The sequence below is a fragment of the Sciurus vulgaris genome (genome assembly GCF_902686455.1).
Source record: "Sciurus vulgaris genome assembly, chromosome: 1".
Taxonomy (NCBI): Eukaryota; Metazoa; Chordata; class Mammalia; order Rodentia; family Sciuridae; genus Sciurus; species Sciurus vulgaris.
In genome coordinates, this window is record NC_136461.1 from 99426868 (window position 1) to 99454410 (window position 27543).

The following is a 27543-nucleotide window of genomic DNA, read 5'->3' on the forward strand; positions in this document are numbered from 1 at the left end:
CAGAAGTCCCAACACATGTCAGCACTTGACACTCCTAAGGTTGGTCCTTGTGTGACCTTCTCAGAATCAATGCATCTACTCTATGGAAGAGGAAACTGAGGCACAGGAAAGCAAGGAAACTTGCTCAAGGTCACACCACTATGTAGTCGACCTGGGATAGCCACACATGCACTTCTAGAAGTTGTGCTGGCTCTGCCTCTTGGCCCCTTGCAGCAGGGGAAGAAGCATGGCTCCCTTTGGATTTCTTTCTATCAGATGCAGTCCATGACCTGGTCATGGACCAGGTAGAGATAATGGCACCTAGCTCTGCATGACCAGTACAATCACATAGAAGATGCTCAAGAAATCAAGTTGACTTTGTTGGTGATTGTATCTGAATGCCAAGGTTGGGGCTACCTGGTCTCTGAGTTTTTTTATCCACTTTTGTGGGTCAGTCCCCAAGCACCAAGCAGTGTAGACCAAAGAGAATTATCTCCACCTGGTACCAGGTAACCAGTGATGAAATCTTATAGTGGCTTTTCTAAAAGCTTTTTGTGGTTTTTGACCTCCACCTGCAGATAACCGCTCTCTACACTGTACCCTCTGGGGCAGAGTTCCAGTGTAAACTTGAAAGCTTTTAGAAAGATGCCAACTATGTGAACAAACATAGAGCAACCAGCACTAAGGGATCTTTTTAGATTGGTTTTGAGGGTCACCTTCAAATGGCAGAAGTGGCTGCATCTGATGTCTAAGATCATTGTCCAGGAGAGGTTGCCTCTGGGTCACACTGGGCCTTGGGCACCATGGAGCAGAGAGGTGTGGCCCTCCTGAAGGTGCTGACCTTAGTGGGTCCAAGTCCTGGACACTGCAGACAGGGGGTCACCCCACACAGGTGTGACGGTCCTGAGGGGTGCCCAGAGATTGGGAGGGGTGAGGAGGAGAAGACGTCGTCCTGAAGTGTAGTGTGTTGTGCATTAGGGCCAGGGCTCTCGGGACAGTTTCAAGCTGAGTCTTCAGTACAGGTAAGCGCTTTAACCTCTCTGGGGCCTCATCTCTTCAGCTGCAAGACATCAAACAGCTGTTGCCCTGCTACTCCTGCCACTTCTCAAGCATGGTAGCAGGGCTATCCTTTTATTCATCTGCTTAACTGAACATTCCTTGAGCATCCCTGTATGGCACACAGATAGGTGGCATGCAGGCCTTGACCTGCAGGGTATTGTCCTCTAGGGAAAAAGGTCACACTGCTTAGTGTTGGTTTTGCCCTCTGCTTGGGGAGTGAGTACCACAAAGACAGATGCATATGCCTGTGGCCACTTCTCAGGGACATGAGGAGCACAGTGTCCTGGTCTCTGGAAAGCAGGCTGGTGGCTTCGTGAAGGGACATGGGTGTTGGGGAACATTGCCATGGTAGGGTTGGATCTGGCTCTCTTCCTAACTTCTGTTTAAACCCTCAGGTCTCCTGCTGTCTGTACTGCTGTGGCTCCCTCCAGAGGTCTTTACAGATAGAGTGCATGAAACTTTGGGGTCTTCCCCCTTAGACAGACCAGTGTGTTCAGATCCTTCACAGCCTTGTCCTTTGGCTACCCAGCCTGCACCCCTCCCACTTTTCAGGACTCCTGCATGCTGGTGTCCGACCTTCCAGGTGATGGGCAGATGTCACCCTGTTTTACACACCTGTGACTCTGTGAAACCCTTTCCTTTCTATCTTGTCCATCTAGTCCCAACTTAATTCTGATTTTTTAGTTTGTAGCCTCCGCTCAGCCCTGGGGCATGAACTTCTCCACCAATTTTCATGGCTACAATCTTTTGTCTTTCTCTGGCTACAGGCTTGAGAGACTCTGTGGCCTGGGCTCTGAAAAGTTCTGCCCCACACAACCCTCTGCATGTGTGCCTTCCCCTGCACTCTTGGGTGGGGCTTCAAGGAGTCTTGGCCAACCCTGTGCCCTAAGCCCGACCCTCACTGTCATATTCCCCCCCTTCCCCTACATGTGAGATACATCTTCCTTCCCAGTTCAATCCTCCCCAGTTCTTCCCATTGCTTGTGTGACCTGGCATTTATCTCTCACCTCTTGACACCCATCTAATGTGGCATCAAGGGCCCATGTCCTTAGGGATGCACAAGCCTCTGTCCTCTCTGAGGGAACCCAGAGCATGCCTGCTCTGTGTTCTGAACCCCCAACCTACTCACTTGGGTGACAGGTGGGCAAGCAGCCTCTGCCTCAGATGCCACTTTGGGACTAGACTGAGTCCCTCCTAGAGAACTAGAGCAGGAGACAGGAACCAGGAGATTCCTGGACAGGGCAGGCTTCCACTTTCACTGAAGTCAAGCCTGCCAAGTCACTGAAGGGGAGGGAGGTGGAGCCTGTTGAGAACAGGACTCTTACAAAGCAGAAGGTGGAACATGAAAAGGTTCCTGGGAACAGCCCCACCTGTGCTGGCACATAAGTCCAGCTTGGAGGGGAAACCAGGTCAGAGGGACCTGTGTTGACATTTCCCAGCTTGAGGATTAGGCCTGTGTACCCTTCATCTTTGAAGTTCCTAGGGTGGAGGACTTTGTGGCCATTATCAATGTGGGTCTTAGGTAGTCTGGGTACTATCTCACTATGTTTGTGGAGTGGTCTGAAGTCAGGGGCTGACTCTGAAGTCTGGGCATCCAGCCAGAGGGAACCCTGTTTCTCTATAAAGGCTGTGAGGATGGGCATTGGCTGGAGTGGTGGTCACCTGTGGTCCAGGATGAGGCGCCTCGTGGTGCTCCTTGCAGTCCTTGCTCTCTCCCAGGGCAGCACTGTTACCAGGTGAATATCAAACCCTGCCAAGGGCATCCCATGCATTGTCTCTGGGTAGTGTGCCCCTGGACTTCCAGTCATTTGTTGCTCTGGGGAGTCTTGGGAGGAAGTGCTGTTGGTTCTAGGATAGTCACTTGTGGGTCTTGCCTTTGCATGTTCCCTTCAATGTGCCCCTTAGCATGAGGAGTCAGATGGGTAACCCACAGGAGATGAGGGCATGACTTCTGGAGTTAAATGTCTGGCATTTGATTCCCAACTCTGTCACTATCTGAATTCTCTGTGCCTCAGTTTCCTCATCTATTCAAAATTACATAATAGTGTCTAATAGGACTGTTATGAGGATCATATGAGCTAATATTTTTAAAAATGCTTTAACTAGTGTCTGACACACGATAAAAGCTATACATGCATTCATTAAACAAAACCAAGTTCTCTTCTTGTGATGTCCTCTGATGGTGAAGTTCAAGTTTAGGTCTCCTTCAAAAATAATAGCTGATATTTGTTGAGCTGTTAGTTATGAGATACCAGGCCCTTAACCTTTACCTATACCATTACTAATCCTCGTGGCTTAGCTAGGAACTGTTGTTCAGGGAGGGAAGGAGGGATTGTCCTTGAGCTGCCCAAGACCATGTAGCTAGTAATGGAGGAGCCAGAGCTTGGCCCCAGGTGGCCTGCACCCTCGCTATGACATCACACTACCTGCAGGAGCTTGGATTTGAGTCCTGTCAACAAGCCTGAACACAGGGAAGCCTGAGCGCCTCCCTGGGGAAACTGGATGCCTGGAAAGGAATCAGGGTGCTTAATCAGGGTGCTTCCAACCAGTTAGTTCTCTTCAAGGTAGTTCTAAAAATGAAGTCCTGGTCCTTGGGGGTGCTGGCAGTCCCAGCCCAGGGGCCGGAGACAGAGCTAGAGCTGGGGACTCCCTGGTGCTGAAACCTCCAGGAAGTACTATCACCCTGGTTTAGCACCAGAGAGTGTGCTGCCATCTGGATGCTGCTGACTTCTCTCTTGGAGAAAAAGCTCTCTGAGGCCTTGAGCTGGGACAGGTCAGCTCAGCAGAGGCTCAGCTTCTTAATGGGGAAGTCATCAGGCATTTAGCATTTAAATCTGCAGCCAATCAGGGACTGGAGATGGAGCCAAGCAGAAAGCATTCTGGGGCATGGACATGGAGACAAAGGAAAGGTACCTGGGAGCTGGTCTCAGGAGCTCAGTCCAGCCCCATTCCTTGTATGCTTAAGTCCTTTCCTATCATCTGAGACAAAAACTGAGAAACAAACAAACAAACAAACAAACAAAAAAAAAAAACTGAGAAACATCTTGTGGACCTTTCATTTCTTCTTCTTTTTTTTTTTTTTTTTTTTTTTTTGCGGTGCTGAGGATCAAACCCAGGGCCCTGTGCTTGCAAGGCAAGCACTTTACCAACCGAGCTATCTCCCCCAGCCTTGGACCTTTCATTTCTAAGTCAGGTCTGAGAGCCAGGAGTGAGAGTACCAGAGGTGAGGCTGTCATTTATCTGTACATATAGGTGCATCCATATGGTGGCCTGGGATATGAACAAACTGAGAAAATTCATTCTCTTTGTGAGTCTGAGAATCAATGCCAATTTATTGCTCTCAAAGTAGTTTTGAATCTGCAGTCTCAAGCTGTCCTTTAAACTAGCCCCCTACCTGCCCCCAAAGGAGGGCCACATATTTCTTAGAGGCAGAAGGAACCATGGAATCTCCTCTCCTTCAGTCTATAGGAGAGGACAGATAAATTCACCCGGTTGGTCAGAGGCAGAGTCAGAAGAGTTGTTGGAAAGGAAGGCATTACCCTTTCTATAGAGGAGGGACCTGAAGCTCAGAGGGCTTTGGGGAGCCACCAACATGAGGCTCAGAGGAATTTGGAAAATCTCTGAGGATGAATCTTGGAGGGCTTTGAGGAGCCACCACAGTGAATCTTAGAAGGTTTGGGGAAGCCACCAAGGTGAAGCTCAGAGAAGTTGGAGGACCTCCCAAGTTGTCATGAACAGGTGAGAGCCAGGTCTAGAATAAATTTCTGCTCTTTTTCCCCTCTTGATTTCTTCCCTGGTGACTTGCCTCCATTATCTAATACCTAAACCGGATCAAGAGGTCCCTGGGGTCCCAGCTCTGTGCTGAGAAATGCTGTAAAGAATTTCAACCACTTTAGGGCAAAAGCTGCCCAGAGAGTGGAGAGAAAGGGTTAGCAGAGGGCAGGAGCATCACAGGGTGTGGGAGACATGGTTTTCCTTTCCAGACTGGGAGCTCCTGGAGGGTTGAGATTTTAACCTTTTTGCTATCATATCCCATGTCTTGTAGAGTGTCTGGCACAAAGTAGGTATGCAGCAAGAATTTGGTGACTGAATGAGTGATGATATTCTTAGATCTTTCAATCTTTGCACTGCAAAATCCTTAGTGAGTTATTAAATAAATCTAGTGAGTTTCCGCCATTAAAAAGAGAAAAGAATAGAAAATATTGGTTTGCTGCATTTTGTAAGGTTAGGCATTGGTCTGTGAACTGATATAAAATGTTATTGTATTTTATACCTTTATTTTATGTACTTATTTATTTTTATGTGGTTCCGAGGATGGAACCCAGTGTCTCACACATGCTAGGCAAACGCTCTTCCACTGAGCTACAACCGCAACCTGTATAAAATATATTTCTTACTTTGGGTCATGATAAAAAATGCTTGGCCTCAGTCAGTGGGTTGGTGACCAGAGGCTGGACTGGGAATAGCCGTGTGAGGATAGTTTACGGAGTCCACAGCCTCCCTCATCATGAATTTTCTTCACCTCCTCAGGATCCCACTACATAAAGGGAGGTCACTGAGGAGCACCCTGCAGAACCTTGGGCTTCTGGAGGACTTTCTGAAGAAACACCAGAGTGAGTTCATGAGAAAGAGCTCCAGCATTGGGAAAGTGGCCCAGGAACCACTGGCCAACTATCTTGATGTGAGTGACTCTTCCCAGGCCTGAATTCTTCTGTCCCTTGATCCCTGACTTCCTAGGGCTTTCCTTCTTTCAGGAACTGTGGAACCCAGGGGCTGTAAAGAGACCACCTTCCATCTTCTTGCCCTCAGTAGCGCTACAGTGGGCCGCCTACCTGGCACAGGCAACACTCTGACTTTAGGGATCCAATGTCCTTGCTGAAATGGTCTGAACTCAGATGACCTTCATCATACAACATCCCTCTGGGGCCCATGATCTGCTCCTGATCCAACCTCGGGCTTGCCTTCCCAGTCCAGGAAACCATGTCTTAGTCTGGGCTCAGCAGGAATGGGGACAGCTGGTATAGTTGGTGCCCATTGAAAAATGGGCTGCCCAGGACATGGGCACCATCTTCCTTTCCCTCCCACCCAGGAACCAGGAGGAAACGTCCTTGTGCCCTTTTCCATTTTGAAGCTTGTATCTCTTTCATCTGTCACTCTTGGCAGTAACAACCAACCTTTTCCCCTTCTGTGCTCTCATTTCCATATCTAGGTCATCTTCACCTTTCCGGATCCCCAGTCTTGGCTCCGAAATGTGGGGAGGGCTGGCAAGGGCAGGAGGGACTGGGTAGCATGGCTTAGGTCTCAGGGCCCTGCACACAGCTGATGACCCACCTCTGTGTTCAGCTTCTTCCTGCCCTGGCAGTGGTGGCCCTGTCCCTCTCCCAGGCAGATTTCAGTTCTGGTTCGAGGTCTGCTTCTGAGGCTGATTGTAGCGGTGCTTGTAGGGGGCATGGAAGGACCAGGCCATGAATGGATGAGGGTGGGAGCACATGTGGGGGTTGAGATAAAGAACCCTTCCCAGAATCCTTCTGTTTCCTCCTTCCTGACCTCCCAGGTCTCTGAGCAGAAAGCACAGGGCCTATAAACCTAAACATGCTTCCTGCCCAGCATTGACCCTCCCCTCCCTCACTGTCCCCTGCTTCTGATCCAGAGCTATCTGTTCTCAGAGTCAGTACTTTGGAAAGATCTACATTGGGACCCCACCCCAAGAATTCACCGTGGTGTTTGACACAGGCTCTTCAGACCTCTGGGTGCCCTCTGTCTACTGCGACAGCGAAGCCTGCGGTGAGTGACCTTCTTGCTCTGCCCCACCCCACACTCAGATCCACCCAGTGATCAGGGTGGTGGGGAGGGTTGGCCTGGGGTAAAGAGCAAGCTTGACTTTCCCAGTCTTCTAGTTAGATCCCATCTCCTTGCTCAGTCCTGCCAGCTGGCCACAGACTGCGAATGTGTGAAAATCATGGGTTTGATGTGTAAAAACACCAGCTGGAAATTAATTAGACCTAATTTGTTGATGCTTTCATCCCTACTGGGAGCCAAGGCCAGCTGTTTACTCTGCTGGGTTCTCCATTTTCCTTTCTATAAAATGGAGCTGTGACATGCCAGGGTGACAGGAGAATACTTAGAGGGCCTGTTACTAATGAAGAGCAAACATTTACATATGTTAGGCACTTCCTTCCCTGCAGTCCTGCGAGGTGGGTACTCTTTTTATCCCCATTTCACAGATGAGGAAACCAAGGTTTGGAGAGGAGTAGGGGCATGGCTGAGATTACTCAGCTGGTACAAGTGCAATGTCCACAGGAACCACAGAGATGGGTTTTCTTTTCTTTTTTGTTTGGAAGCTACACAGGCAGCACTGGGACCAGAGCTGGGTTGAGCAGCAAAGGAATATTTTCTACTTAGTTGTGGGACCAAGATCATAGAAAGAAGAAGCTGCTCATTTTTAAAAGAGGGAATGGCCAGTACTGAGACTGAATTCTTATAGGAATATGGCAAGGGGTCAGCCCTGGCAATGTTAGGTAGCGAGAAGATCCTGAGAACCCACTAACACTGGGTCTGTGTTCCAGAAAAACACCGCCGCTTTGACCCGACCAAGTCTTCCACCTTCCAGAACCTGAGCCAGCCCCTGTTTGTCCAGTATGCCACGGGCATGGTGCTGGGCTTCCTGGGCTATGACACTGTCACTGTAAGTGGGGCCGTGGGGGGCTAGTGCTCACCTTGACTTTCCTGGCAGCTGCTTTCCTGCCCAGACACCCTGGCTCAGGTGGGCTGCACCTGTGTGGGTGCCAAGGAGTCTTTCATGTGCCGTTCACCTGGGGAGGATTCTGAGAGGGATTTTAGCCCCAGCCAGCTGTGGGGTGTCCCCTTCCTCCCTCCTCACCTTCCCTTGTCAGCCCGCAGAGCCCCACCCGAGAGCCTCCTCTGGGTTCCGTTTTCCGTCTCCCCAGTCCTTGTTCATGTGTCCTCAATAGGGTTGAGCATTCTGAGCTTGTGCCACCTACTCCACAGTCCATTTTACCCCATGTGCACCCTTGCTACAGCTGGACCACCTCTGGCACCCTCCCCTCCCAGCCTGCTTTCCCCAAATTTCCTCTTACATCTTTGCTTGATGTCACTTTATCAATGGCGCCTATCTCACCATTGTATAAAGTGACCCACTGCCTACCCTACCCTATCTTGATGTATTTTTCCTCAGAGGGTGACAGTCATCTGACATGTTCTATATTACTGTTCTGTATTACTTTTTTTTTTTTTGGCACCAGGGAGTAAACCCAGGGGTGCTTAACCACTGAGCCATATCCCCATCTCTTTTAAAAAAAGCTTTAGGTCTCGCTAAGTTACTTAGGGCCCCACCAAGTTGCTGAGGCTGACCTTGAACTCAGGATCCTCCTGCCTCAGCCTCCCAGGCCCCAGGGATTACAGAGGTGCACCACCATGCTGGCTTATATTACTTCTTTTAGAAATGTGTTGTCTGTCTGTCCCACTGGAATGTAAGTTCCCCCAGCGCAGGTACTTTTCTTGTCCCTTGCTATCTCCTCAGGTACCTGGCTTATTGCAGACTCTCAATGATCGTTGTTGACTGAAAGAATGAATTAGTTTATTCTTCGGCATTTAGTCATCATTCACTCATTCTGTGAATGGTCATTGAACCTGAGTTTTGGAACTGAAGATACAGTGGTGAACAAGAGGGATGGGGGGACTGTACCATCATGGTTACAGTCCAGGGGGGAGACAAGGGACACTTAAGTCAGAAGACTTTGAACAGCACTGAATGGCATGAAGAGAATGAACCTGGAAAGTATGAAAAGAGTGCTTGGGGGCTGGGGGCAGAGATCTGGAGGACATAGTGGCCTGTTGCAGGCTGGAATTCAAATGATGCAGTTCCAGAGGCTGGGCCCCGAGAAGACCTAGGGGGCACTGCCACAGAGGGAGCAGCAAGTGCAAACCCCGGAAGGGAGGACTGGAAGCTCTGAGGGAGAGGAGGACCAGGGTGGGTGATCAGGAGTGAGATAGGGTGCAAGGAGCAGGACCAGGCATGAGGGGACTCCAGAATGGAGGCTTCATGCTGAGCTTTATTGGACAGACACTTGTAGCAAGGGTGGCATGATCTGACTTCCATTTTTAAATATGGCTTTGGCTGCTGGGCGTGGTGGCGCACACCTGTAATCCCAGCAGCTTGGGAGGCTGAGGCAGAAGGATTGAAAGTTCAAAGCAGCCTCAGCAACGATGAGGTGCTAAGCAACTCAGGGAGACCCTGTCTCTAAATAAAATACAAAATAGGGCTGGGGATGTGACTCAGTGGTGGGTGCCCCTGAGTTCAATCCCTGGTACCTACCCTCACCAAAAAAAAAAAAAAAAAAAAAAAAAAAAAAAAAAAAGATGGCTTTGTCTGCCTCTTAAGGAGGATGGATTTAGCCTGAGGGCTACCTTGAGGAGATGGTGTTGTTATTCCATTTATCAGATTTATCAGGGGTTGAGGCTCAGAGAGGTACTTACTTAAGGTCACAGTCAGTACATGGCAGAACAGGGATCCACACTGAGTTTTGGGGATGCAGGATGCATCACGTTCTTTCTTTGTTTGGTAGTATCTCCACAGCTCTTCTCTGAGGGAAGAACACCCAGGCACAGCTGATAGGGGGCTGCAGGCCTGCAGAGGGCCTTGGGCAGCTCTCCTCCTACCCCTTCCTTGGGCTCATCCCCAATATTAGCACCAATTTCTGCATCTGGCTCTGTGTCTTTTATTCCCTGGCTTCTTGCCTCATTAGGCCAGTTCTTCAAAACCACAGCACAGAGTACAGAAGAAGGAGGGATTTTTTAAATTTATTTTTTAAGATCAAATAACTACCTGGCTTATAAGAGGGCTCTGTGGCTGAAACCCTGACACCAGCTTGTGACCCAAATCTGGATGCCCCCATCCTGGAACTTTTCTGTCTCTGGTCATAGGGACTCCCTGGTGGAGGTCATAATGACTTTCTTGCAGGTCTCCGACATCGTGGACCCCCATCAGACCATGGGCCTGAGCACTCAGGAGCCTGGTGACATCTTTACCTACTCTGCGTTTGATGGGATTCTGGGGCTGGCCTATCCTGCCCTCGCCTCCAAGGGCTCAGTGCCCGTATTTGATAACATGATGAACAGGCACCTGCTGGCCCAAGACTTGTTCTCAGTTTACATGAGCAGGTAGGAGCTGTGCCCAGCTGGGATCTGACAGCCTGGTAAGAGCTGTCTACCGAAGCCAGTGTCCACACCCTGGACACACTGCCAGTCACCAGCACCCAAGCAAGCCCTCTCCTGGTCCATCGAATCCTTTTGTCTAAAGTCCCCCAGTAGAGTCATTTATACAGTCAGATTTCACTAGGTCAAAGGTAACTTTAATTGACTTTTAGAAAACAAAAGTCTGATCCCATCTCTGCCTATAAGCTTTGAACTTCTTTCTTCCCAAGTGATGGGTCTTCAGAAATCATTTTGTCATGTCATTGAGATCCACAGGCTTTGAGAACTGACTCCAAAGGAGTCCCACCTTCTCCTTTCACTAGGGAGGAAACGGGCCTGGGGAGGGATGATCATGTGGGAACTGTGACTGAGCCAAAGCTGGAACCCAGGTCACCTGCTCATGGGCCAGTGTTCCTGCTCCCTGTGATGATCCAGTTCAACTTGGCTGGGGATGGGTGGCAGCTGGAAGAGGAAAAGTCACCTCCAGGAGAAGGTGCTGGGGGGCTGAGGCCAGGGGAACCCAGGCAAGGGGTAAATTGGTGCAGTTCACTCATTCATTCATTCATTCATTCATTCATTCATTCATTCACTCAATACACATCTCCTGGGCCCTTCTCTGTGCAGCAGCTGAGACGGGAGATGGGCTCCCATCAGCAAACAAGACAAGCAGGGGAAAAAGGCATATATTTCTACACATTGTAATCAAACAACTATGAGAAGCTCTGCTGGGAGGTTCACATGTAGTCAGTGGCTTTGCAACACCTGGGAAGTCCACCCTGTTGAAGCATGTGTGGTGCATGCCCACGTGTGTGTATCTGGGGGATGGGAACAAACTATGAGGGGTAGGTGGGAGTTATCAGGTGCGGGACAGAAGACAGCACATTTTAGACAATGGGGACAGCATGCACTAGGTCTGGGGTGAGAGGGTCTTAATGGATTCTGGGAAGCAAAAGCAGCATGGAAAGCAGGTAAGAGTGCAAGCACTCCTCAACACAGGTGAGACGGTGCCCCAGGAGGAACTGAGGGGATTTGGGCTTGGGTGGCAGTCTTAATCCAGAGTGTGGGACCTTGTTGAAGACCCCTCTCCTGCTGTGGGCAGAACATCCTGAGTGGTGGGTGGGAGTGGGTGCAGGTACAAGAGGACAACCATGAACACCTGACGGTGGCAGAGCAGAGCTGGCAGTCCCCACCTGTGTGGTGGGTCACTACCTCCCCTCCTTAAATAATGCTGCTCTCTGGGCTCTGAGTGCTGCCTGAGCCCAGGGGTGGGCACTCCAACAAGAAAGGGTGTAGTGGCTGACATCAGAAGGAAGCTCAGTTGGTGGGGAAGAGTGAGGGGCAGGGACAGCTCTATCATCTCTGCCTCAGGGGTGGGGCGTCGGGGGCACTCCTCCCCAGCAGGGTGTCATTGTGCCACAGCATGCCTTGCCTTGGTTCCAGGAATGGCCAGGGGAGCATGCTCACTCTGGGGGCCATCGACCCATCCTACTACACAGGCTCCCTGGACTGGGTGCCTGTGACCCTGCAGCAGTACTGGCAGTTTGCTGTGGACAGGTGGGTGAGCAGAGCCTGCCTCGGCCCCAACCAGACGCTGACTCCAGGTTGGGGAGGTGGGGTCCTGGGTGTCAGGCCACAGGGTACTGAGAAGGACAGCAGCATGGTTGCATCCATAGGATTCTGAAGCGGACGTTCTGAGGCCAGTGACTTCTGTTAGTGGTAACACTGCACCTTCACCTGCTTTATTCAAAATACTAGCTGTGTTTATTGAGAACATCCTACCTGTTAGGCACAGTGCTGAGCAGTTATATGACACCATATCATTTATTCTCCACTAAAATCCTCTAAGGTGGGTGTCATTATTATTCCTATTTAAAATTTTATTTATTAATTTATTGCTGGGGAATGAATCCATGGCCTTGTGCATGCAAGCAAGTGCTCTACCACTAAGCTACACCCCAGTCCCTATTATCCCCATGCTTTGAGGACATCAAGGCTGGGGTTACTTATGTGCCCATTTTATAGATGAGAAAATTGAGTGAGTGCACAAAACTGGACAACTTGCCTGAATCATGCTGCTGATAAATGGCAGAGAGAAAACTTGAAACCAAATCTTCAGGCAGCTAGTACAGTCCCCATTTCATCCCGTAATGCACTAGAATTCATTGTTTGATTTCTGACCCACAGAAGGTGGGCAGTCCTCAATTTGACCATTGAATTGGGAGAAGATGGTTTCAGGTGTTTCTTCTGAACTCAGGAGGTTTTAGGGGCTCTAGGAAGGGACCAAATGGAGGTGGGCCAGGGGTGGTTGGGGATGCCTTTCCCTCCCTCTGGAGTTTGGCAGGTGGGTAGGGAGGGCTGGAAGAAGGATGTGCCTCAAGGTCCTCTTATTCACCCTCCTAGGATCACTGTCAATGGTGTGGTAGTGGCCTGTGATGGTGGCTGCCAGGCCATTCTGGACACAGGCACCTCCCTGCTGACTGGGCCTACCCATGGCATCCTCAAGATCCAGCAGGCCATCGGAGCCACAGAAGGCCAGTATGGCCAGGTAAAGTCAGGCCCTCACCCCACCTCCCAAGGCCCCCTGAAGTAGGGGCCCCTTGCACAGGAAAGAAATGATGAAGGGAAGGGGTGAGGGAGCCCAGGTCTCCACATAGGCTTGGGGTTCCTGGGGGCCTTGGCAATGGCCTTTGGTTTCCAGCCCATCCTTGTCTTGGGAACCCCCACTTTGTGTGGCAGCTGTGATCTGGCTCCTGGTGCTCTGGGAGGCTGTTCCTTCCTGCCTTGCTGACATTTGCTGGGTCCCCTTGGTCCCCAGCCACCAGTGTATCCTTCTCCCTCTCTGCTGGCCAAGAGCTCCCAGGGTTGTCAGGCACTCTGTCTGGGCCTACAGGGGAAGATATAGAGGCAAGGCTCTCCTTGTCCCATGCTGGGGACTGTCCCTGGGTTGGTCCACTCAGTGTGACTCTTTGAGGACCATGTTGTGGGATCAGGTCTCATTCTGAAAGCCTCCTTATGGTCCTTTGAGAAGGCAGGGCCCCCTCGCCACCTGTGGCTTACATGGTGCCAAGGGAGGGGTTCTGTGCTCTTAGCATGGGCGCCTCTTACAGTCAGATGACAACCTTCTCCCTGCCCCGATTCTTTAGTTTAACATCAACTGCTGGAGCCTGAGCAGCATGCCCACGGTTGTCTTTGAGATCCACGGAAGAAAGTATTCATTGCCACCCTTTGCGTACACCGTCCAGGTAGAGTATGGAGGGGACGCCCTGGCTCCCCTTAGCACCCTCCTCTTTCTCCTCTTCTTTCTCCCTCCTCCCCTTGGGCACTGGCCTAGTGATAGGACGTAGCATGGGCCAGCTGGAGAATTCAGGGCCATCATTTAGACTGACTGACCCTTTTGGGTGGGGCCATGTCATCCTTTGGCCTCATTTGTGGCCATTGTAGCCTCACTGAAATGTGAAATGTGGAACAGGAAGGACAGAGTGTTGAGGTGTGAGGGGAACAGATATCCCTGGGAGCCTCTCATCACTGAAGTCGCTAAGCCCTGGGGACCTAGAGCTCTGTCCAGAGTTTCTTTGGGGGCCTGGACTTTTTGAGCCTTTTTGAGGACTGCTGACCTCAGCATTGACCTGATCCTGAGTGACCCAAACTAGTGAGGCAGTTGCCCCAGGTCCTTAGGCCAGCTCTGGCTGATTACCAGGGTAGTGGGCACTAAGTGCCAGAGGGCAGGGGGCTGGAGGGAACAGGTAGGGGACATGGGGCCCAGTGCAGGGGACCAGGGCTCAGAGCTCCAGGATCCCACCAGATCATCTTGGATGAAGTTACTTCAGTTTTTGAATCTTGATTTTTTTATCTGTTGAGTGAGGTGAATCTGGTAGTTGTTTGCTTGTCTGGGAAGATGATTTTAAGGATGAAGTGAAATAATACAGAGTAATTGTGGACTGGGGCAGACAAACACCTCTCAGGAAGCACTGCAAATGGTGCTGGAACCAGCTTCATCTCAGCCTTGTCTTTCCCAGGACCAGGACTTCTGCTACAGCGGCTTCCAGGGGAGCAATAATTCCCCACTGTGGATCTTGGGGACTGTCTTCATCCGAGAGTATTACAGTATTTTTGACAGAACTAATAACCGTGTGGGGTTGGCCAAGGCTGTCTGATTGTACCTCTGACCACAGATCACAGACCACATTTTCCTCAAACACATGCATGTACAAATACATGTACACACATACACACAGAGATCACGTAGATAGTTCTTAATAAACACTTTCCTGCAAAGCCTGTTCTCCCTTGTTTTCATTGGGACTGACCCTACACTGATACAGGGCTGGGTTTGTGACTTCCATGTAGTGGATGGGCAGGGCTGGGGCCACGTGTGTTGGGGAGGACAGTTGATGGGTGGAGACTTTCAGGAAGGGAATGGCTATTTCAAGTTCAGGTCAGGGAAGACCAGTTATGACATCTTTCCTACCTGTCCTCCTGCTCTAGATCTTTCTGGAAAAAGAGTACTAGAGGATGAGAGGCAAGGGCATGGTGATGGAGCTGAGTGGAGAACACTTGGCCCACACAGAGAAAGGCTGAAGGTCCATTAGGAGAAAGTTCTCACTGCTGTTGAAAAGATGGATGATGTGACAGGCGGAGAGTGTCGGGCAGAGAGCCAAGGGTCTCAGGATGCCATTCGCCCTGGGTGAATGAACTACAGTTCAGTATCCTGTCCACAGTCTTAGGGGCTCAAAAGCAGCTTCATTTCTGAGGGTAGACTCGTGTGAACCTGGCTCTCAGTGGCTGATGTTCAAGGCCAGATGTCAGCATTAAGGTTCCCTGGGAGAACTGTGGTTGTCAAGCAGGCAGAACACCAAGCTCACGGAGCTCTGCACACTCTTCCTGGGAGGGCCAGGCAAGGGATGCAAACCTCACGGGGCCAGAACAAAGGTGGGTACTGTTATGCTCAGTTGAGGCTCTCGGCTGCCTGGGTGGGCAGAAGGACAAACTTCTTGGGGAGATCCCAGGCCTGGAGTCAGGTTGGCTGATTCTGGACAGTTCTTTGCTGGGGACCACACGCATTTGCTTCCATGGTCTCCCTCCTCTTTTATGGCATTTTCTTTTTTGACAGTCTTTCTCCTCTCATGGGACAGCAAATTGATCAGTTTTCTAAATCAGAGCCAGCCTGTCCCCTTTCTCTCCCTACCCCAAATATAGTGATTGGACTTGAAGTTGCTCCTGCATAGTTGGTTAAGTCTCAGATGTTCTTGGAAAGGGTGGGTCCAATTTGCTACCTAGTCCCTGTCCCCACCTTGTCCTGATCATGGTGCTGGCTCTGCAAATAGGAAAGGTGAGGAGGGCAGCCAGTCCCAAGGGTAGGAAGCTGCAGGTTTGGTGATAGCATTGCTTCACCAAAGGAGAGATCTGAAGAGGAGGAGTCAGACATGCCTGATTCTTTGTCCCAGTGTGAGATGAGATGGGATGCTGCTGACAGGCCCACCAGGGGGCATATCCTGAGGTCTTGCCCAGTTGTATTTGAACACAAACAAGATGAGGGACCCAGGGCAATGGAGGTGCCACCCATCCACAGGGCCTGTGTGGGTCTGTGGAGCAGCCCTGGCCTCTGGCAGGGAAGGGGCAGGGCTGGGCTTTGTGGGGTGAGATTGAGGAGGAGGGTGAGCTGAGGTACCTGGGGTGGCTTGGGGTAGAGGCCATAGGAGAACATCCAGGACTTCAAGGACGGGGGACTTGGGCAGGCCTGTCTGAGCCTCAGGGGCCAGGGAGGCAGGCGTGGTGCTGAAGAGACAGTTCTGGCTTTGGGTGACTTCTCTAAGCCTCACTTTTATTATCTAGGATCGATACTGTCTATTTGCCAAGAGTGAGACAGAATTGGGCCACTTTCATTATTTTTAGTCTTCCTACAGATTAAACACACACACACACACACACACACACACACACACACACACACACACACACACTACCAAATGAGCTTACAACAATTGTGCCATATATTTCAATGACTTTCATTTCACGATTGTATTTTAAATTCTCAAACTTCAATTGGAGCTAATGAAGAAAGGCTAAATATGGTGGCACTCATAAATGTGAGACATGGACTAAATGGCCCCCACCCACCCCAACCCCCTGTCCTTGGCGTCAGTTGCTCTCATGAGCAGGCAGTGTGTGTAACATCTGCCTCCTGAGGCTCTCCAGGAATGGGCAGTGCAGCACACCTGTGACCTCAGTTCTGGATGCAGCTGCCTGGAACGTTCTTCAAATGCCAACCCCTCTGCCTTTTAATCATCTTTCGGACCTCAAATCGGTCCTCATTTCTTCAGGATGCTCCTACCAGGCTGCTGCTTTGTCTTCTTTATTTCTTCAACTGTCTCCCTCACAGACTGTGGGCTCATGAGGAGGGGGGCGGGGAGGTGGCTAACTCATGGAATGCCCCAGTGAGCGACTCAATCAGGGAGACCTTCAAGAGTCACACTATTCTCTTGGTGTCTGTGGCTTTCCATATTGGCTCCCTCCCCTTGCTCACCACTCCCCATTCCTTTGCTGTCCAGTGGACCCTCTTTTTGCCTATTGGGAGGACTCTGAAGGGAAAGGAGGTGGACTAGCCGCCTTCAGGTTGTTGGGATCTGCAAAGTCTCCCCCACCCCTGGGGCTCTGTAGCCAGGCCCAACCCTGGGGCCTCTACCAGCTATGAAGGAAGGGACCTGAGAAGGGACCAGGGGGTCATCAGCACATCTATATCTGGGAAGGAGCTGTGAGGATGGGGGAGGCCTTTGTAGTGCTGATCTGGCTCACTAGGCCCAGGCAGGGAGAGGGCAGCAGAGGTAGCCTTGGTAGCCATAAGCTGCCACAGTCTTTTTGCCATGGTGGCACCTAAACACCCTACAGCTTGCCTCTGAATCTTCTCCTACTGTCTCCTTTGCCTTCTCAGGCAGCTTAAATGTCACTTCCTCTGAGATGACAGCCCCACTCCTCTGCCTCCTGGTTGCTCAGCAGTGCCCACATTGTGAAGAGTCGTGTCTTGGTGATCTGCTGACACATCTGTCTCCCTCCAAGGTGCAGACAGCCCCTGTGTCTCTTTCCTTTCGGAATCCTCAGCATCCAGAGGAGTACTTAGCACCCCATGGAAGCTCAGCCAGTGCCCCAGGGTGGCTTGTGTTTTGTGATTTGTGTTTTGTGAGGGCACATCTCTGACCTAGTGGCACAGATAATGAGTGCTGAGATGCACAAGTTTGCAAAGACACAAGTGCACACACACATGCATGCCCTGCCCCTGAGTAGACCGGTAGAGGCCTGGGGGGCCCAGAGCCCTATTCCTAGTCTCCCTTCCCTGTCACTCACTCCCTGCCAGTTCTCATGCTAATGAGAGGAAGCCGCTGGCCTGGGAGAAGCTTGGAAAGGAAGTCTTTGAAATGGAAATGTTATGACAAAATGATGGATTGTTTTCCTGGAGCTGTGCAGTTTGTTTCTTCCTTGTGGCAGAAGGGAGAATATAGCTGGGCAGGAGTGGCACAGGCTGCCCCTTGTCAGGATGGTGACAAATGCCATGAAACCTGTACCCAGAGTAGGGAGCAGGCCATAGGAATGGAGGTGAGGGGAAAGCCTGGCTGGGCAGACAGGTAGAACCCAGCTGTCATACGCACAGATGGGCCTGCCTGGCCAGTGTGCAGCAGCTGCCCAGAGATGGCAGAGGCTGCTGAGGCTGGGAGGGGCGGGGATTGGGGGGAGCATCTGGACTACCCTGTCCTGCAGCTCAACCCTGAGCCTTCTGCCGTCCTGTCCCCTTAGTCTGCTCTGCCCCTTCCTGTCTTTTCTAACCTGTGAATTGCTCCTCATCCTGTGGGCCAGCTTAAATGTCACCTCCTCTGAGAATACACCCATGGCATCTAAACCCCTATCCCCAAGTCACAGAACTACTCACTGACGACCCTAACCCCTCCGTTTACTTGGAGCTCATTGGAATTGTCACCTGCCACATACCTACTGTGTGTGATACACTGTTCTAGGCACTGTGCCCCTCAGTGAACACAGGCAGATCCTTCACCCTCCTGGAACTTACATTCTGCGGGGTACATAGACAATGGGGATAATGAGCACATTCATATGATGTTGAGCTCCGTGAGTTTAGAGGAGCAGAGGAATAGGGTTGGGAATCCTGAGCTTTAAAATGAGGTGGGAAGGTAGGCTTAGGAAATAGACACTGGGGCAAAGATGCAGAGAGGGCTCAGCCGTGCACATGTGGGGGAGACTGGTGAGTGAAGATTAAACACAGTGGCCCCGAATAAGGATTTAGCAGCATAAATATGGATGCACTATTTTTTTTTTTTTTTTTTTTTTTTTGCTTTTAATGAGTAACTTTCAAATGAAATGTGACTCACATCTCAATCATTTTGTACCCTTCACAGCACTTAGTGTTTGGCACAGAGTCATTGTTCAGTAGATGTACGTCGAATGAATAAACCTCCAAACCTCCAAACCAGGGTGAGGGCTGCCCAGGAGTCAGCTCTGGTCCTGGAGCGCCCTCTAGTGACCAGATCCTAAGTGCCGGGTCTGGACACCTTGTTTATGTCCTGCAACAATTCCTCCTCTTCACCTCAGGTGACCTTGGGGGCTGTGGCCACCCAAGCTATAGACTTGACTGTCCCCCATGTGCAGGGCACAGTGGCTTCTTCTGAGAGACACACAGTCACAGGAGGTGGTCTGTGCTTCGTCCCCTCACTCTGGACGTCTCTCTATAGGCCTTCCTCTCTGATCATTCTGGATCATCTGCAATACTGGACCTTCGTGCTGAGCTGGAGCTGGCCAGGTGAGGATGCTCCTGCTATGTGTGCCTCAGGGGCTGGGGCACAGCATTAGCTTTCCAGGTCAGCATGATGGCCTGTCACTTCTTGGCAGTTATAGCAGCCAGGATCCTGGCCACTGGCAACCGTGGAGATCTGGGATAGCACTGGACTGGGGCTGGATATTGTGCAGTCAAACATGTCCCCCTATTGTGCCTCCTTTTTAGGACAGCTGATGGCCCAGCAATCTCCTCTGGGCTGGTGGCCTTCACTCCCTCAAAGCTAAGACTGAAGTTTCATCCCTGCTTCATCCCTGCTGCTGAGCCTCCCCCAACCTTTTGTCCTTGCCCTCTCCTCTGGCCCCAACCATGAAACCTGAGAGTCCATTTCTTTCCCAAGACTTCATTTGGCACTGAGACCAGAATAACTGTGTCCTTGGAGCTTTATTTTTAGGGCCTGTGAGGGGGAACAAGGAGCTTTGAGATGGGCCTGAGTGTGTCAGGGAGTGTCCTGGGCAAATGGGGACCAGCCACACCTCCTGCAGCTTTGAACTGGTGCTTGGTCTTCCCTGGGAGCACCAAATTTCTGCCACGTCCCCTGATGTGGGATGCTGTTCCCTAAGGTGCTGTTCTCATGGGGAGCGTTACTTACATACAATGACGTGGATTTTGGGCATCTGGCTGTCTTTCTACCTGGGCTTGTGTCAGTGTCCTTGGAGCTCCCTGAGTCCGTTGGTGGTTACTCTCTTGGCTTCAGCTTCTGAGGCAGTGGGGCAGATGGGTCCCAGGTAGAGGGTGCTTTGGACTCAGCTCTAGCATGTGGACATGAGCTCCTGTGGTTGTGAATGTCGTCCACAGAGTAGAGGATCCCTAAGCGCTTTCCTGAGTCCACACAATTCCCAGAAGTCCCAGACACAGGCCAGTGAAGGAGAAGGTGGATTGGGAATCAGAATTTTCAGAAAGTGTTGTCCTGGGTTGGAGAATCAGATGGTCTGGTGTAGAAGGTGCTGTAGGGAGAGTCTCATGGTTGGGTGGCAGCTTGGCTATAGATTTGGACCAGACTTTGAAGATTTTTGTTGGACTCAAGAGGGAGAGAAAGGGCTTTCTGCAGCCCATGAGGTGATTCTTGGCAAAGGCCAGGGAGCTCCTGGGCATGTATTTCGCAGGTCTCTTTCTGTCCTCTGACCACTGATTCCTGCCTCCTCAAAGATGCTTGTCTGGAATGGCAGCCTAGGAGGGTGGGCCCCCTCTTCACCATGTCTGTCAGCACCTTACTACCCTTCCACTCAGCAATCTTCCACCCAGCTTCTAAAAGTAGCTTCTCTGGAGCTGAGGCTGCCCTGGCAGGCCTGGGAATGCTCCTGAGGCTCAGGGTCAGACCCTGAGGAGTGCAGGTACAGGTGAGAGCTTAAAGAGTTCTCCAGCAGGGTCAGAACTCTGCCCCACTGGAGGAACCTGAGCTAGGAAGATGAAAAGAATGACACCAGGGACCGTCCTCTTTCTCACATAGCTGGTGGCTGTGGGCCTGAGGTCTGGGGGGTGAATATCCCTGGTTTTGTCAAGGTGAACTCTCTCTGTCTCAGCTATTTCCTGGGCATCCCTAGCATTAGGTGTAAAAGTTACAGTGGCAAGTGAAACACTATCTTCATCCTTGCTGAGATTTATGGGGTGTGTGGTCAGCTTACTATTACCTCAACAATATACGTAAGAAAATCTACTTATGAGGAGGAAAGATGTATTTTGACTCACAACATCAGAGTTTTCAGTCCATGGTCGGTTGGCTTTGATGGTTTTGGGTCTGTGGCAAGGCGGAGCATCATGCCGAGGGCTTCATGGCAGAGCAAAGGTGTTTACCTCATGGTGACCAGGAAATGAAAACAGACAGGAAGGGGCTGGGGTCCCCAAATCTCCTCAAGGACACCACCTCAGTGACCTAACTTCTCTTACTAGGCCCCAACTAAAGGTTCTACCACTTCCCAACAGCCATAGGCTGGGGACCAAGACTTCATACATGGGACTTTGGGGACACTCCAGATCCAAGCTCCAGCAGAGGGTGAGAGCTATCAAACATTCTCTCCCTGGTGAAATGTACTAGAAGCACTGTGTTTTAGATTTAGGTTTTAAATGTTCTGTCCCATTGTTCTCTCAATTGGTGGCAATGCCCTAGAAAATGATAACTCTGAAATCAATTTCCATCTGCCAGACTGTTACTTCTGCCAATGAGCATCACAAAAATCTTTGTCAGGCCCGGTGTCTCTGTTCTTGGTCTAGAAGTGTGGTTCCCATTCAGCCTGAGATTCCCAGCCTGGCTGTGGAGCTGGGATTTGAGTAGAGGGAAGCAGGGAAGCTGCTGTGATTTGACCTCTGAAAAACCCAAGGGTGTACTCCATTTGCTAATGCGAGCCTGTCCATCCCTGGGTCAGGTAGGGCCTGTGACTGTCTCCATTGTCTGCTGCTCCAGATGGACCTTCTGGACTTCACCACACTCCCAGATGACAAGACGTGACCTCTACCATCTTAACAGGGATCACAGGAGAACCTGGGAGCTGAAGCCAGAGGCATCTAAGAGCCATGATGTGAAGGCACCAGTTACAGATTGAATGTGTCCCCTCCCAAATTCATATGCTAAGACCCTGACCTTCCATGTGACTTTATTTGGACATACATCTTTATTTAAAGAGGTAATTAAGGCTAAATGGGGTCATAAAGGTGGAACCCCATCTGATATTCCTGGTGTCCCTATAAGAAGAGAAGAAGACACCAGGGATGTGTTTATACAGAGGACACAGTGAGAAGGTGACCAGTTATAAACCAGGAAGAAGGCTTCACCAGAAACCAACTCTGCTGGCACCTTGATCTTACGTTCCAGGCTCCAGAACCATTGTTGGAGCCATAGGTCTGTGGATTCTGTGGTGGTGGCCTGAGCAGACCAAGCCAGGGTGGCTGGTGCAAACCGACTGCACCAGGCTCTGGGCCAAACCCGGGCAGGCGGGTGGGGAGAGGCGTCATCCCCAGGATATGTCCTTGAAGCTTTTGGCAGCTCAGACTACCTTCTCAGGTTGGTTGGTGGACAGCTAAGGACACTCCTAGCTGGATCCCTGTGCCATTGTGGAGGATGTCCGGGTGTGTGTGCCATGACTATAGGCCATGACTGCTTTCCTTGGTGAAATAAGATCTGATCTTCCAGGTGGTCAATGTTCCGAAGTTCTCTTCTTGGACAGCAGAGGTCGTACCTCCCAGGCAGAGGCTGGACCTTGCAGATACCCCTCTAACGGCTAATGGCTGCTCTCACTACTGCATGATCTGAGGGGTGCTGCTACCTTTGACCCTGCAACTCTCTGACTCCATTATGACAAATATTACTGTCATTCTCCAGTGCATGGGCTCCCGATGACCCAAAGGAAGATACACTAGAGCAACATGTGCCCAGATGGTCAGGCATAAGAGCCCAGGTGTTGACACAATCAGTCTCCAGGTTGACTTCTGAGTAACAGACACCATCTGGATTTTTTATTTTTTAGTACTGGAGATTGAACCCAGGGGTGCTCTACCACTGAGCTACATCCCCAGCACTTTATATTTTTTTAAATTTTGAGACAGATTCTTGCTGAGATGCTTAGGGCCTTGATGATAAGCGAGGCTGGCCTCCAACGTGTGACCTCCTGCCTCTGGCCTCTAATGTGCGATCCTTCTACCTCAGACTACCGAGTTGCTGGGATTACAGGCATGAGTCACTGTATGCACCTCTTCCTCTGTATTGGTTTTCTATTGCTGCTCTAATAAATTATCACAAATTCAGTGGCTGAGAACAATTTATATTTATCATTCTATGGTTCTGGAGGTAGGAAGTGTAAAATCAGTCAGTGGGCAAAAATTCAGGTGTGAGCACCGTATGGAGGCCCCAGGGGGGAGTGCCTTTTTGCTTTTTGTAGATTTCCTGCATTCCAAGGCTGTGGCCCCTTCACTCCCACCTCTGCTTCTGTGGTGGTTTCTCCTGACTCCGCCCTCCTGTCTCCCTCTTGTAAGTTCCTTTGTGATTCCACCTGATAACCCATGCTAATCTCCTCATAGCAGCTTTGCCACGTCTGCAAAGTCTCTTTTGCTGTGTAAGGTAACACAGTCAAAGGATTGGAATACAGACATCTTTGGGGGACCTTTGTTTAGACTACTACATCTCATTGCCCTTTGTCACCAAGCTCATGTACACGTTCTGTCCTTGAGATCCAGATATGAGAGATGGAGGTTCCAGTAGAGACGGGCTCTGCCTCCATCTGCCCAACCCCCTCCTCCTTGGATGACAGACTTCAAGAACCCATTCCCTTCAGAGTTCGTCTGGCCCTCATCCTCAGGGTGTGACCTTTCCCTGTGGCTGCTTCAGGTCGAGTTCATTAGAATTCCACCCGAAAGCCCTGGCATCAGTGCTCTTCCAGACCACAGCAGCATGGGTCCTGACAGGACCACAGCTAAGCCATCAAAGCTGGACACTCCTCCCCTTAAATCCCCTATGCTGCCCATCATGCCTCTCCATCTTTACTGAGAATCGTTTCTACAAAGGAAGGGAGAATATTTGGCTTTCAGATGTTGAAGACAGGAAGAGGACTCTGCTAGGGTTGGGGTGAGGAGGAAAGAAATCCTCCATAAACCCTGGAAACCAGAGACTTTCCCTGAAATACCAGGACTGGAATCTGAGCCCCACTTGGGGACTGGACTTGCCTCCAGGTGGGCAGGGAACTTCTGGTCACCAAAGCCAGGAGTCTGGAGAGGATGACACCGCTGTCTTAACACTGCTTTAGATAAATATGTAGAGAGGCTTTCTGCTCACTGTAGGTGGTAATCGTATAGAACGTCTTTCACTTCTGAAGGAGATGGTTCTGTTCAGATGGAGAAATGAGTTGTAAAGTTTAGATACATTTGAGAAGGTCAGACTGTGCTCAGCTCCAGCCCTGTCACTCATTAGGCTATGTGTGACCTTGGCCTTTCTGGGCCTCACTTTCCCCAGTTATTAAACCGAAACACACATTTGGAGTATACTCATAAGAAATCAATAAGATAATGAAATGAAAGTGTTTAATCCAAAGGAATCAGGGGTGAAATGATGATAGGAATGTGAGCACACTGGGAAGCAGTCAACACTTCAGAGGTTGGGGGTGAAGAGGACAACCACACTTCCCTACAGCCTGCACCTTGGTGACCGAAAACTGGGCTGGGTGGCCCAGTATGGGAGAACTCAGGTTTTCATGTGAAAGACTCACAGTTCCATTTCTGTGTGCCCTGCTCTGAGCTGACCTATGAACCTATGGGGCTAGGAATTGAGGGTGACCTCCAGGCAGCAGCCAGAGAACTGTCCCCCTCAGTCCATGGATTTGGAAGCTCCTTCAGCTTGTCAAGACTTGAGGTGACAGCAGCACTGGCCGGATGAACTGATCTGTGTATGAACCCTCTTTTTCTCCCCCTTTTGTTCTTTCACGCCACACATATTTTTTAGGCATGTATTATGCACCAGGTACTGTACTGGGTAACAGTAGTCAGAGAACACAGACGTGGCCCTTAAAGGGTTTCCCTTGTACAGGTTTCATTCTAGGCTTTCACAGGTGGTTACCGAGCATGCAACTGCCATATAAGGGGGCCAGGTCATTGTCTACCTCCGTCCTGTCTGTACAGCACCTCTTACAGTGTGCTAAGGAATCTTTCATAGTATTCCACTTAATTCATGCAATTATCATGGGGGCTTGATGTTATTTTACTGTTGCTGTTAACAAATGGGGAAACTGAGACCCACAGAGTTAAAGCAATCATCTAAGTCTGTGAAGACTCTGGTGGCAAAGGAGATGTGAGCTCCTCCCGCAGGGTCAACAGGCTGAGGGGCAGGTAGATATACCGTGGGGGATTAGGGTTCCCTTAGACAGGGAGGTCTGATGTCTCCAGTGGGCCTCCTGCCACACTGATGTCCGGCCAGGTTGCCTGTTTTAGTTGTAGTTCTGGACCTGGAATTCAAAGCAGTCCAGTGATCCAAAGCATCAAGATTCCATTTAAAATTTAAACAAGATGCTAATGTAAAGGAGACTTCCTGTCTCCCAGGGTGGCAGGCTCACTCTCAGGTTCCAGCTGAGTCCTTTTTGGAGAGGGGCCCATTTGTCAAATACATGCCCAGAAGCAACAGGGACCAAGGGGAGGGCCAAGGCACTGGGGGGCAGGTGAGTGTGGTGGGGGTGGAGTTCTTGAATTCAGAGGTCCTTTCCTGAGTCAGGAATGAGGCATCAAGAGTTGAATGAAAGCAGCTTCATTTTATAAATCACTAGTGGGAGCTGTTTCCAGAATTCACCTAGGTCCTCCCTTGATTGAAACCAGCAGGTCTCCTTGATAGGAGTCAGGAGGGGAGGAAGCCCCTCCCTCTGGGGACTTGCAAAGCACACTGCCACCCTTCCCACTGCCTCTCCCTCCTCTTCTTCCCACCCACTCTTTACCTGTCACATCCTTCCCTCTCTCCTCATCCCCTGAAGCTTGGGAGGCAGCAATGGGGAGGCAGGGGAGGTCAAGGTTGCTGGTTGGGATCCTTTCTCCCACTCTGCCTCCCAACCCCTGATTCAGTCATAAGGGGCAGCTCTGTGGTGGGGAGCCCCCTGTGCTGTGGCTAGTGACGGGCTCTATGGGAATCTAGCTGCTGAGCTGGGGAACGTGATGTGGGTGCTCACACAGGCTCTGGAATCAGGGCCAGGGACTGCTGCTTTTCCTAGCTGTGTGACTATGGGTATGTGACTTAACCTCTCCGAACCAGTTTCTTCATTTATAAAGGAAAGATGATTTGTGTACCCCCATCTAAAAGATATGTAGGAATCCTAATCCCTGATCTCAGAATCTGATCTCATTTGGAGGCAAGGTCTTTATAGAGGTGATCAAGTTAAAATGAGGTCATTAGGGTGAGCCCTAATCCAATATGACTGGTGTCCTTATGAAAAGGGGGAAATTTGTGAATATGATGGTGTATGCCTATGGTCCCAGCCACCCATGAGTCTGAGGCAGGAGGATCTCAAGTTTGAGACCAGGTTGGGAAAATTAGCAAAACTCTGTCTCAAAATAAAAAGGGCTGAGAGAGAGCACCCTGGGTTCAATTTTTTTTGGACCCAGACACAAAAAGAGGGAAGACAATGTGAAGATGTGAAGAAAGAATATGGTCATCTACAAGGCAAGGAAGCAACCTCGCTGGCACCTTGATCCCGGACTTGTAGCCCTCAGAACCAAGAGATAGAATGTTCTGTCATTCTGTTCAGTAAGCCCCAGTTCACCTTCCCCAGTCCCCAGTTTGTGGTACTTGTTATAGTGTCCATCCCTGGCAGACTAACACCAACACCCTCAGCAGGTGTAAAGCAAATATCAGTCCCTAGGAAAGACTGATATCCCCTGGGGTAGAGGGATCCTCTTCTGCTCTGTCCCCATCTTCAATGAGCACATAGTATGTAAGCTGTGCTTGGCCAGACCTCAGGGGAGGCAGCTGTGGTGTCAGGGCAGGCCACTGTAGAGATGGACCAGTCACTGGAATTGTTTCATCAATTCTGAAATAGGGCAAATACCCGAAGCTTCTTAAGTGAGGTCCAGAGTTACTGTGAGGTTCCCATGAGGTAAGAATGACTGGAATTATTGTCTAAACCCCACAGGATTAATGATGGCGGTGGTTAAAACTGTCCTAGGAGGGAATTGTGAGAATGACAGAAGGGCTTCAGGGGAGCTTGGACGTAGACATCCCTGCTCCCTGGGGAAATTAGATACTGTCCTAAGGGGCTCACAGTGGTGGAAGCTCAGTGAGCATGCTCAGATATTGTTAGCAGGGAGTCTGCTTGCATTTTGAACCTTTTCCTGAGATTCCATATGCAGGGAAAACTACTAGTTAGTGTCTGTTCTATGAAAGGGGTTTTATATTTGATATCTGTGCTAGTCAGTTTTCCGTATAACAAAATACCACAGATAACCAATTTATAATGGGAAAATGTTTATTCTGGCTCACAGTTTTGGAGGTTTCAGTCCACAAATGATTTGCTCCATTGCTTTTGGGCCTGTGGCAGCACAGTACATCATGGTGGGAGCCTATGGTAGAGGAAGCCATTCACCTCTTGGCCAGTGAGAGAGGAGACTGATGTCCCACCACCCCCTTTGAGAGCACTTCCCAGTAACCTAAAACCTCCCAGTAAGCTCCACCCTCTAAAGTTTCCATCAACTCTCAATATTGCCAACCTGAGGACCAAACCTTTAACATATGGGCCTTTGAAGGATATTTCAGATCCAAACTATAGCAACAGCTCATTTAATTTTCTTGACTACTATTTAGGTATCCATAATGAACCCCAACATAGCTGAATGGATGAATCTCAGAGAGTTTGACTAACTTGAATATCTTCATACAGCAAAACTGGGGTCTGAACCTCGACCTTCAATACGAGGTAAGTAAAGCCTTACAAGACTCCTTCCTTCTATGTGCTGCCTCTCCAGACTCCACAGTGTCTCCCACTTGTGCCTCCATAGCA

General features: G+C 50.3%; 2 protein-coding genes across 2 annotated transcripts in view; both read left to right on the forward strand.

The window, feature by feature from the left end:
• Positions 1-27543, forward strand: part of RBM15 (RNA binding motif protein 15) — a 212368-nt gene that overhangs the window by 111441 nt on the left and 73384 nt on the right. The gene's annotated exons all lie outside the window — the stretch shown is intronic.
• LOC306654753 (chymosin-like) lies at positions 2679-14470 on the forward strand. Its single transcript, XM_079128614.1, has 9 exons — positions 2679-2774; positions 5569-5719; positions 6705-6822; positions 7605-7723; positions 10019-10218; positions 11692-11805; positions 12652-12796; positions 13395-13493; positions 14268-14470. The coding sequence occupies exons 1-9, from the start codon at positions 2713-2715 to the stop codon at positions 14403-14405; spliced, it is 1146 nt and encodes a 381-aa protein (XP_078984740.1). The 5' UTR covers positions 2679-2712; the 3' UTR covers positions 14406-14470.